Source organism: Notolepis coatsorum, assembly GCF_963971535.1.
Source record: "Notolepis coatsorum genome assembly, chromosome: 13".
NCBI lineage: Eukaryota > Metazoa > Chordata > Actinopteri > Aulopiformes > Paralepididae > Notolepis > Notolepis coatsorum.
In genome coordinates this window covers 2634289-2646788 of record NC_140177.1, presented here as the reverse complement: position 1 = coordinate 2646788, position 12500 = coordinate 2634289, and the positions used below count along the sequence as shown (strand labels likewise).

Below are 12500 nucleotides of genomic sequence, written 5' to 3'. Positions count from 1 at the left end.
CATCGGCCATAGCTCCTCCTTAGGTGGCCCATAGCGAGAGCCCCCCCCCCCCCCCCCCAGCAGAGGCTAAAGCCATGGGCAACACGGCCACCAAGTTCCGGAAGGCCCTTGTGAGCGGGGACGAGGCCCTGGCCTGGCAGCTGTACGAGGGGAACCCCCAGTTCAGGGAGGGCCTGGACCCCAACGCCTCGTACGGCGAGCAGTACCAGCACAACACGGCGCTGCACCACGTCTGCCGGCACGGCATGACGCGCCTGCTCAGGTAACCGGCCCACTGAACACTATCTGGAGTTAATAAACTATATACTAAGGCCTAAAAAAAATAATGGTTTGTTTCCGGTTGCCGATCGACCCTGCCGATTTAGGTGCGACCCAATATATTTTATGAGTTTTAAAAAAAAATATTAAAAAAAGAAAATCCAATATATATATATATATATATATATATATATATATATATATATATATATTTTTTTTTTAATAAAGTTTCATAGAAATCTTAGTCAAACCTTTAGTATTATGGATATTAAACATGCTGGCAGAGTACATGCATCCATGTTGTTGTGAACATTTTAATTAAATAAAGAAATTCCCTATCCATAGTCGCCGTGGGAAAGAATAAAATTACCTACCCATGGCCTTAACTGACAACCAACAGGAAACAAACAATATTTTTTGTTATGCCTAACCTTCTTACTGTCTTCTAATCTATACTATCATGTACTCTTCCACTAATTAATCTTCCTTGTCTATTAGGGCTGTACCGAATGTCATTTTTTTATACATTTTTTTATTATCTTTTTCCCCCCTCCTTTTTCCATTTTTTTCTCCCATCCCAATGTTAGTCGTTATGCCAATTCCCAATCCGCTTCCTGGTCGTTGCGCACTCTACCCCCTACCGTCGGTCCGGGAGGGCGGAGAGACTATCGCAATCACATGCTTCCTCCGACACATGTGTAGCCAGCCCACCGCTTCTTTTCACCTGGCAGCGCGGACTCTTACTGGGAGAGTGTACCGTGTGGAAGGATCACACTACCTCTCCCAGATCCTTCCCTCGCTGTGCAGGCGCCCCGACCGAACTGTAGGAGTCGCTGTTTACAACGACCGGGACCCACCCTCGCCGGGTTTCCCACCCGCTAACACTGCCAATTGCGTCAGCATGGCCGGTCGGCCAACCCGGAGGCACCACAGCCGGATTCGATCCCTACCGGCTCTGTGGTGGTAGACAGACGCTTAGTCCGCTGCGCCGCCCGGCCACCCCCGAATGTCATTTTTTCACATTCGAAGCTTCTATTGAAGTATTCGAACGAAGCTTCGAATGTCTGTCGTCATATTTTATGACATAAAAAAATATATAATCTGTGAAGAAAAACCCCATTGGTTTAAACAGAATGAATAGACACGTAATTTTTTTAATATAAATTAAAAGAAAATGTTGATTTAGAATTCGAATGTCAACATTATGAACGAAGCTTCGAACTATTCGGTACAGCCCTATTGTCTATATTACTACCTACTATAGGAATATGTCTTACTCTTTACTACTATGTACTCAACACTGCAGCGCCCACGTTTCAGCACTGTTGGATGAACATTGTTACTTGGCTGTAAGCGTTGTACCCTTCCTGCTGACTTGTCGTACAGGAATTTGGATAAAAGCGTCAGTATAAATGACCGTAAATGTAAATGAGTAGGGATGTGCTACCGGGACCACTCTCTCATTGCTGGTGCCGGAGTCTTGAGTGCTAGACCGGCGGTATTATTGGTTCCGATCCATTCGTTTTACTGAACAGGTCTGTGAGTCGGGCGGATGGTTATTTTATAGAATGCCCCGAGAGGATTCCCTGGAGGAGGCGTATGAAAGGAAAAAGCTTAGATATGCAGATTTTGCAGCAGAAGCTGAACAGTGTGGGGATGGAAAGCTAGGGTCTGTCCGGTGGAAGTAGGATGCAGAGGATTTATGGCACAATCTACTTCATCATTATTGAGGCTGGGGATCCTGGGCGCCTGGGCGGAGTTTGCGAAAGGCGGTAAATTAGCTGTTGGAAGAAGCATTGAAAGGAAGACACTATAGGGCTGAGCCCAAACGTTCGAACGTTTGAACCTTTGTTTGTTACGTTGGCATTCGAATTCTAAATCAACATTAGAATTTTTTATTTTTAATAATAAAAAAAAAAAATCTTATTACATTTTTTATTTCATTCTGGTTTTCTTCACAGTTGCAGATAAATCATCATCATTAACAGTTTGAGTGCCAGCCATTTAACATTAAAACCCCGTTAAATGCCAGCACCCACTTCAATGATGGCGTTGTGAACGCATATTCCCTCTCTTAAATTATGTGTCTAATCTGCCTGTCGTTTATCAATGACTTGTTTGCAGTCAACATTGTCGAAACGGATTGTTTTTTTATCGGTTCATTTTCGTTTTATAGCATTTTGAAAAGCCCTTGTTTTCAAGGAAAATATATAGATTCCGTGATAAACGGCATTTACTGGAATATTCTAGAATACACAAAAACGTTGTAATTTTTCGGCCTATTTATGAATCGTTTTCAAATAAACGCTAGATTATTGATAGTATATGTGTACTTATGCACGCTATAGAGGCGGGCTGAAAAATCGATTATCTAATTTCCTGATCAGGAATCACCGCGCACACACACACACACGCATAGGGCAAAAGCTTATATCTCCGTGAAAACGGGTCTGATTATCCTAAGACTGGTAAAATAGATTCTTTACCTGAGATCAGATGTTATCCAAAAAGATTATTCCAATTCCTGATCGCCATTCCAAATATCGATCACGCTTATTGATAGAATAGAATAGAATAGAAATACTTTTATTATCCCGTGGGAAATTTGACACTGCAAATCGCTCAACATTTAAACATTTAGACAGGACAGGTCACAAATTAGAATAATAACACAAATCAAATCAAGTTGCCTAGGATAAGAGTAGAGTAAAATAGAATAAAATGAAATGAAATAAAATATATAGAAATAAATACAGTAAGAATATACTGAGCATGGGGGAAGCAGTGTAAATTAATGATTACAGTGTTGGTACTGTAAATACATAATCGTCGCTGTTCTGAGGGCCGGCGATCACTTGGTCTCTTCAGATGCCTTGACGGAAAAATAAAATGAACAAACTAACCACTCCCCCTGCATCAGTCTGAACTAATGGGGTGCAGTTACACAGGGAGAGACGATAGGGGGCGGTATCTTCCCAATTGAGCTCAGAGAGACTCTGCAGCACTAACCCGAGGCTCGATTGATGAAATATGAATTCAAATCGCCAAACCGATGCTATATAGACTCGGGGGCACTCAAAGGTCGGCATGAACTAACGACTTATAGCGTCCGTGGCATCCAATGTGTTAAAGAAAGTTGATTTAATTGATTTAGTTGGGCTGGGGCTTCTCCCTGGGCTGGGTCTGGGGCTGGAAGGTTGATTTAATAAAAAGAAAAATACTCATTTAATCAGATTAATCACTTTATTCAAATTGAGGATTTAGTTTGAGGATATTTATATATCCTTCGAACCTTCGTTTTAAATTTTCTTTTAATTTCTAAATTAATTTCAATATTTTTTATATATATATATAAAAAATATTGAAATTAATTTAGAAATTAAAAGAAAATTTAAAACGAAGGTTCGAACATTCGTTAGAAAAACCCTGATGAAGTTCGAATCCCAAAAACAGGCTGCGGGGACAGCCTTAGAAGAGTCTCCCAACCTCTCAATTGGTCTCCTCAATCATAATTCTGTCTCGAGTCACCTCGCGCATATCTTTTAAGTGGAGATGCACAAAATAAGAGACACCCACATAACGACAACATAAGCACAAACGATATATACCGCCCGCTCAAGGAGTATCATAGTTGATTGTGTTTGCGTGTATAACTAATGTATGTGCATTAATATACCTACAATATGCCCGTACCAACACGCATGCGCTCATAGATTGTGCCTACACACACTAAGGATGGGTACCAAATACGGTACTTTTAACACTTTGAGTGCCAACGACGAGAATTCTCGTTATTTCATGCCAACCGTTCAGTGCCAAGGACGAGAAATCTCGTTATTAATCGTTATTTTTTTTATTAGCGATTTCCTTCATTTTTCATCAATCTAGCCTCACGTTACCACTGGGACTCTCTCTGAGCTCGAACAGGAAAAATACCGCCCCCTATCGTCTCCCGGATGATAATGCACCCATTGGAATGGAGTCAATGGAAATGCATGGGGAAAAGAAAATCCGGAATCCACATTTTACTTCTCAGACATGTAATCCGAGCTGATTGCAGTCTTTGTGGTCCCTCAGAACAGCGTGGAATATCATATGTGTTTCGAGCACCCAGTGTTGGATCAATAAACGCGATCGATATTTCGAATGGCGATCAGGAATTGGAATAATCTTTTTGGAGAACATCTGATCTGGTCTTGGGGTAATCAGAGCTTTTTTCACAGATATATCAACGTGGGCCCTATATGATTTGATTTGATATTTTTTATTTTCGTGTCTTACATACAGATGTATGCCCAGCCCATATGGGCTTACAAGACACATAACAATAAGTATATAATAATATACTTTACCAATTACTTAACAAATGACATAGACCAAGATGGCCATAAAAAAAATACAAGAAAATACAATAAAACGTAATATAACACAAGCTGTACTCAATGTAAATAAACAGAAAAACAAGGTGAATTCAAATACAATTATATAGGATATGTGTATGTGTGTGTGTGTTGATCAAGAAATAGATAATCGATTTTTCAGCCCACTTCTCTAGCGTGCATAAGTACACATATACTATCGATAATCTAGCGTTTATTTGAAAACGATTCATAAATAGGCCGAAAAATGTGTATTCCAGTAAAGGGCGATTCCTGTGGAATCTCTATTTTCTTCTGGAAATTTCCAAAAACGAGCGTTTTTCAAAATGGTATAAAACCGAAATGTACCTGGGGAGCTCCAGTAGCTCACCACGTACCGCGAGTGCTATTTCAGCGCCGTGGACAACCGTGCTCGTCACGGATCTGGGGCTGAGCGCGTTCGAATCCCGGACGGCAGCCGTGCCTTTCCCAGAGTGTCTTCCCCCCCATCTGAACCCTTTCAGCCTGCTTCTGTCGGTCGAACTTGACCAAGTATGAATGCGATGAAAAAGCGATAAACGCTAAAAGAACCAGCTGACTGGTCAAAGTTTAAAAAAAAAAAAACGAAATGTACCGATGAAAAAACAATCCGTTTCGACAATGTTGACTGCAAGCAAGTCATTGATAAGCGACGGGCGTATTAGACACATAGCCATAATTTAAGATATAGTTTATGCGTTCGCAAATGTGCTCGCCCTCTCATTGAATAGAGCGCTGGCATTCAAGCGCTAAATCGTGCGCCCCCTGCTGGCACTGAAAGTGTTAAGGGTATCGACCGAATCACGTCGGTACTACCGAGTACCGATTCACGTGAGATGAGATCCAACGGTGCCACATTTCGGTACTGTAAACATTTTCTTTTTATTTATAAAGTCCGATGACGTCAACGTTTCCTTTACCACAGAACAAAACCTATGAAGTGTGCCGCACGTTCACGCGCACAATACACGCTTACCTAGGATTTGACTTGATTCAACAACAAAGCAGTCGGGGGGATGGCAAGCCGTAAACGGTCGCAAGTGTGGTTACACTTTACAAAGCTAGATGCAGACAACGCTCGTTGCTATATTATATATATATATATTAACAAATTGTTCTAAATAAATAATAATGATAATAAATTATTTGAAGTTTGAACACATTTTGTTTTGTACAACTGAGGTAGGTAGATTCAATGTTTACAGACTAAAGTACCGAAAAAAGGTACCGTTGGGTACCGGTATCGATTCACAGATACCGGTATCGGTTCAAATGTGAATGGTACCAAACCCTACTACACACACACACACACACACACACAGTGTGTGGGCATGTGTAACTGTACATGTGATGATGGATAATGGTGTGCACGCTGAACGGGTGCACACACACAATTGCAGATGCGCAACATCAATATTACATCCTGTTTTTAGCGATAAAAATGGACAAAGGGGAGTGATCTAAAAAAGGAAATGTTTTTTTTAAGACATTTCCTGATGATCCCCACTGTGGGGGTAATCGGGCCACCTATAGCATGAGCAAGACAGCTGCTCCTCCTCCTCTTCCTCCTCCTCTTCCTCCCTCTCTCGCCTTTCTCCTCATAATTACAGGGGGGAGTCTGTCGTTTGGAAAAAAAGGACCATTTAATTATCTGTGTGAGTGTGACGGGGAAACAGCTCACTGAGCTGCTTAATGTGTGTGTTGTGTGATCGAAGACGGAAAGGTTGTGTCCATGTTTGTGTAAAGGACCATTACCTGGTGGTCGTCTATTTGTGTCCCTTCCTGTTGACCTGTAACGTGAGAGAAAAGAGACGGCGAGAGACGAGAATAAAGACGGAAAGACCGGAGGGAGGGTTGTGACATCGCACCCCCGCGCCCCCCCTAACCCTGATAACATCACAGGAAATGCTGCTGTGTGCAAACATGAGGCGTCGGATACAGAACTGAGTCTCGGACAGAGAGAGAGCAGAACTCGCATCATGGGAGACGACAGGCGATACGCTTTCTTGACCGGATTTTGTCCCCATTAGGCCGAACCCCCACCCCCCCCCCCCCCCCCCCCTTCACACAGATGTCGAAGATCAAGGTGAAAATGAAGTCCCTTAATTCTCCCCTTCGAGAGGCTTTTCCTGGAGCACCCTCGGTCCTCAGATGACATCATCACGGCGCTGCCGGTGCTTGATTAAAGCGTCTACCGGCCCGAATGGTCTCCTCCGGTGTACGTCGGTATCGGTGCCATCATCCACCCCCAGAACCTGAGGAGGTGGGGGGTGATTGTCGTAGTGAAGGGGGAGTGATTATTATTAGTGATTATTGCCGTGTGCTGCTGCCTGCTGGTGAATTGACCTCCTCCCACTGAACACTGTCATTAGAGACGGGAGACCAGAGCCCCTGATTGTGGAGGAGAGAAGACCTCCGGAGGAGGAGGAGGAGGAGGAGGAGGAGGAGGAGGAGGGGGAGGAGGGGATTAAAAGAAGACGAGGAGGGGACATGCAAGGACAAGGGGACATTAACCCTTTCACTGCCGCACTAGTACCAAACGGTTAACCCTTTCACGGCGACAATACACAGACGGTTAACACTTTCACTGCCACACGACAGCAGGACCGTCGGTAGTGTGATAGTACTAGGGTTAACCTTCTGTAGTGTGGCAGTGAAAGGGTTAAAGGAAGGGCAAGGACAAGTTGGACGAAGACAAAAGGGAGGAGGAGGAGGATGGGATGATGGAGGGAGGGAGAGGAGGAACTGACATGAAAGGAAAGGGCTGAGGAAAGGGCTGACAACAACAACAACAATAGAACCAAGGGCGGTCAGGTGGCGTAGCGGAGATTGCGTTCGTCACCAACGCTGGAGACGCTAGGTTTGCGTGTTCGAATCCAGCTCCCGGCGTTGTCACCAGCTTGGCTGGCCGTTCACACTAATACAATTGGCAGTATTAGGGGGTGGGGAAAGCTGGCGGTTGGGTCCTGGGCGTTGTGGACAGCGACCCCTACAGTTCGGTTGGGGTGCCTGCACAGCGAGGGTAGGATCTGGAGAGAGGTAGTGCGGCCTCCCACACGTTACACTCTCCCAGTGAGAATCTGCGCAGCCAGGCTGGCTGCCGGCTGGCTGCACATGCGTCGGAGGAAAGCATGTGACAGTCTCCGGCCTCTCGGACCAACAGTAGGGGGGGGGGGGGGGGGTGTGCAACAACCAGGAAGGGGGTTGGGAATTGGCATAACGACTAACAGTGGGATGGGAGAAAAATCTGAAAAATGAGGGGGGAAAAGATAATAAAAAAAAATTAAAAAAACAATAGAACCAAAATATCATCACATCACAATATCTTTAAAATCTTTGACCGCATGCAGTTAATAGTTTTTACCTCTTTTTTTTTTTATTCCACCACTGCGTCACTTCTCTATAATGTGGTGAACCTCCTCCCAGCCCTGAGGGAGGGAACACAAGGCAATTATCAAATGGGGTCTGACGGACGGACGGACGGGAGCAGGAGAGAGAGAGACCATTTACCAATCTGAGAATCACAGTCTGGCTGCCACTGCAGCTGGCACATTATCAATGTGTGTGTGTGTGTGTGTGTGTGTGTGTGTGTGTGTGTGTGTACGTCTGCCTGGCTGTCCATTATCCTGGAAAACATTAAGCAGAAATAGTCAATATTCATCAATCTCTCTGTCTCCCCCCCCCCCCCCCCCCCCCCCTCACACATACACTTTTCTCTTAATCCGCCTCACCGCTACACTCTATTTCATCATCTCTCTCTCCATCATCCCATCGCTCTTCCCTTCCTCCACCTTCTTTTGTCTTTTAACTCTCCCTGCTTCTATCTCTCCTTTTATTTCTCTATCGCTTCCGCTCTCATCTTTCCATCCATCTCGCCAAATAACTTGCTTATCTCCCTGTTTCCTGTTTCCTGTTCCTGCCCCCCTACCCACCCCCCACCCCCTACCCCACCTCTTCTTTCTCCTTGGTGGTCTTCCTCCCTGCCTTCCTCCATCCATGCATCCATCCACCCCTTTCCTCCCAAGGTCTTTCCTGTTCAGCAAAGAGGGAAACCCCAACAAGCGCAACGTGCACAACGAGACGTGCCTGCACGTGCTGTGCCAGGGGCCGCAGATCCTGCTGCTACCAGAGGGGGGCGCTGTCCCCCCCCGGCTGGCCCGGCCGCAGAGGGACGAACAACGCCGTGCAGACTGCCTGCAGGTAGACCTCTGACCTCTGACCTCAGACAGACAGACAGAGAGAGACAGACAGACAGACAGACAGACAGACAGACAGACAGACAGACAGACAGACAGACAGACAGACAGACAGAGGCTGTGGTGGAGAGACACACAGCAACAATACCAAAAATTGCATTATTTAGCTTTTGCATTATTTATTTTGCTAACAACCATAGCAAGTAACCATATTGGCATCACCAAAATCCTATAATAATTACATAAAAAAAATGCCCTCGTGGGTACCGTGTTTTCTATAAAACGGTTACCAACATATGTCTTGTGATTGTTGTATTTGCGCACTACACTATATGTGTGAGAGATGGTTAAACCTCCTGCTGATTACACTACACTATAAAGAGAGCGATGGTTAAACCTCTCTGATTACACTACACTATGTGTGAGAGATGGTTAAACCTCCTGCTGATTACACTACACTATAAAGAGAGCGATGGTTAAACCTCCTGCTGATTAACACTACACTATAAAGAGAGCGATGGTTAAACCTCCTGCTGATTACACTACACTATAAAGAGAGCGATGGTTAAACCTCTCTGATTACACTACACTATATGTGAGAGAGAGATGGTTAAACCTCCTGCTGATTACACTAACACTATAAAGAGAGCGATGGTTAAACCTCCTGCTGATTACACTACACTATAAAGAGAGCGATGGTTAAACCTCCTGCTGATTACACTACACTATATGTGTGAGAGATGGTTAAACCTCCTGCTGATTACACTACACTATATGTGTAAGAGATGGTTAAACCTCCTGCTGATTACACTACACTATATGTGTGAGAGATGGTTAAACCCAAACAACTGCCTCTTTGAACTGCTGCGGTCAGGCAAGCGATACCGGAGTCTCATGGCAAGCACAGAGAGACTCAGAAGAAGCTTCTATCCCCATCAGGCTGCTCAACGAACAATAACACTATGTAACAACCATCAAATGCACTCACAGCACACACATCCACACGTACACACTCACTTTAAACAAACAAACTCACTGCAGCACCCACTTTACACACTTTAGAACACCTAAACACACTTTATATTTATTGGTAAAGAATTTGCACTACAACCCATACTCTCATTACACCTTACTGTAAATTGTACCTCATCCCATTTCTGCTTTGCACTATATAGTATATTGTATATTAGTATATTGTATGGTAACTCAGTTACTTTCTACTCTGCATTGAACATTGTACATATGTACATACTGAACACTTGTGTCCACGTACGTGACTTCTATTTTTACTTGCTATACTTATTTTATTTTATACTTATCTATTTTTGTCTAGCAGTCTCTGGAGCGTAATAGAAAGAAGCATTTTGTATAAAAGTATTCTGTACTTCTGTTGTATGACAACTAATAAAGAAACCTCTCTGATTACACTACACTATATGTGAGAGAGAGATGGTTAAACCTCCTGCTGATTACACTACACTATATGTGTGAGAGAGAGATGGTTAAACCTCTCTGATTACACTACACTATGTGTGAGAGAGATGGTTAAACCTCTCTGATTAGTGATTACACTACACTATATGTGAATGAATGAATGAATTATTTTATTTCTGTATTTTTTTTTTACAAAACAAGTAGTAGAACTTCTAAAAAAACGAAGTAAATGTAATGACCGAAAAGGTGTAGGCTGAAGCCGAGGCTTATAAATTGCCTATTTGCACACACAAAAAAATACAAAAAAGAAACAATTCAGTATATCATTTAGCAAATGTTACAAACGTTTCATAGTTTTATGTATATGTGTGAGAGAGATGGTTAAACCTCTCTGATTACACTACACTATATGTGTGAGAGAGATGGTTAAACCTCTCTGATTACACTACACTATATGTGTGAGAGAGATGGTTAAACCTCCTCTCTGATTACACTACTACACTACATGTGTGAGAGAGACGGTTAAAATGGTCATAAATACATAAGTTTCAAGTTCAAGTTTCAAGTTTCTTTAATAGTTGTCATACAGAAGTACAGAATACTTTTACACAAAATGCTTCTTACTGTTTTTTTTTTGATCCACTTTTTCTCCCATTTTCTATATTTTCTCCCATCCCAATTTCTGTATCATCCAATTCAACCCTCCCCTGTCACGAACGCTGTTTCTTGCCTCCCACAAGCCGGCTGCAATGTGGACTAAGTCATACATAGCACAAGTCCCCTCCGGTACTTGAGGTAACAGCAGTCGCATCTTTTCACCTGCGCAGCTCGATCTCTCAGTGGCGAGGAGTAACGCGTGGGAGGCTCACGCTGCCCCCGACACTTCCTGATTATACTGCGCAGTGCGCACCAACCGACCTGTAGGAGTCGCTGTCCACAACGCCCGATTCCCCACCCATCAGTTTCCCACCCCCTAATACGGCCAATGTGTATTAGTACGGACGACCAGCTAAACTGAAAGCAATGTGGAGCGCTGGGATCGAACAGGCGATCCCAGCGTCTCCGCATTCGTGGCGAGCGCCTTGCCCACTACGCCACGTAGCCGCCCAAAATGCTTCTTACTGTTGACGCTCCAGAGACTGTGCTAGACAAGATAAGTATCAATAACATAGTATAGCATGTAAATTAGAAGTAGAAAATGATGTCACAGTGTTTCAGTATAGACATATGTACAATGTTCGATGCAGAATAGACGTAACTGAGTTACCATATAATATACAATACTATGCAGTGTACTAATATACAATACTATATAGTGCAAAGCAGAAATGGGATGAGGTACAATTTAGGTACGAATTTACAGTAAGGTGTACGAGTTGTAGTGCAATCCTTTATCAATAAATATAAAGTGTGGGGGAGTGGGTGCTACAGTGTGTTTGTTTAAAGTGAGTGTGTGCTATAAAGTGTGGGGAGTGGGTGCTACAGTGTGTTTGTTTAAAGTGAGTGTGTGCGTGTGGATGTGTGTGCTATGTGCGTTTGATGGTTGTTGTGTAGTGTTCATTGTTCGTTGAGCAGCCTGATGGCCTGGGGATAGAAGCTTCTTCTGAGTCTTTCTGTGCTCGCCTTGAGACTCTGGTATCGCTTGCCTGACCGCAGCAGTTCAAAGAGGCAGTTGTTCGGGTGACTGGAGTCCTTAATGATTCTCTTAGCCTTGCCCCCCCATAAGCATGCGTGGAATGAGAGTTGTAAAAAGCACAAGCATGCGTGGAATGACATTTGTCAGTTTTTGTTTGTACGGGATTGTGTAAGCATTTTCTGTGTGTGCGTACACGTGTGTGTTACTCCTGTCCCCTCTGTGTGTGTTACTCCTGTCCCCTGTGTGTGTGTGTGTGTGTATGTATGTATGTATGTGTATGTATGTATGCAGGGACCGAAACTAAAGCCCGCCGCCCGCCAGGGGCGGTCAGTTTTTACCTTTGGCGCTTGACACTTAGAGGGCTGCCCGCCGTGTGGCGTGTAGACGTGTAGTTCATAACGATACTCTTATTTTGATTGTGCGAGTACAGATTATAGCCACTCTCATCTTTTTTTTCTCCGCCGCGAGATCGTTAAAAAAACTACAAGTCCCACATTGCACTCAAGTCAACGGTCCAATCACAGTAGAGTGACGTGACTGGTTTCATGAGAAAGAAAGCAAATGACCAATCGGAAGCTC

General features: G+C 43.8%; 1 protein-coding gene across 1 annotated transcript in view; it reads left to right on the top strand.

Moving 5' to 3' along the window:
* Positions 1-74: 74 nt before the first annotated feature.
* The window catches only part of LOC311238852 (ankyrin repeat and IBR domain-containing protein 1-like), a gene marked incomplete at both ends in the record, with an annotated part of 59463 nt that continues 47037 nt past the window's right edge, over positions 75-12500 (top strand). Inside the window, 2 exon segments of the mRNA XM_084327052.1 lie at positions 75-262; positions 8681-8855. Coding sequence (XP_084183178.1) covers positions 75-262; positions 8681-8855 — 363 coding nt within the window.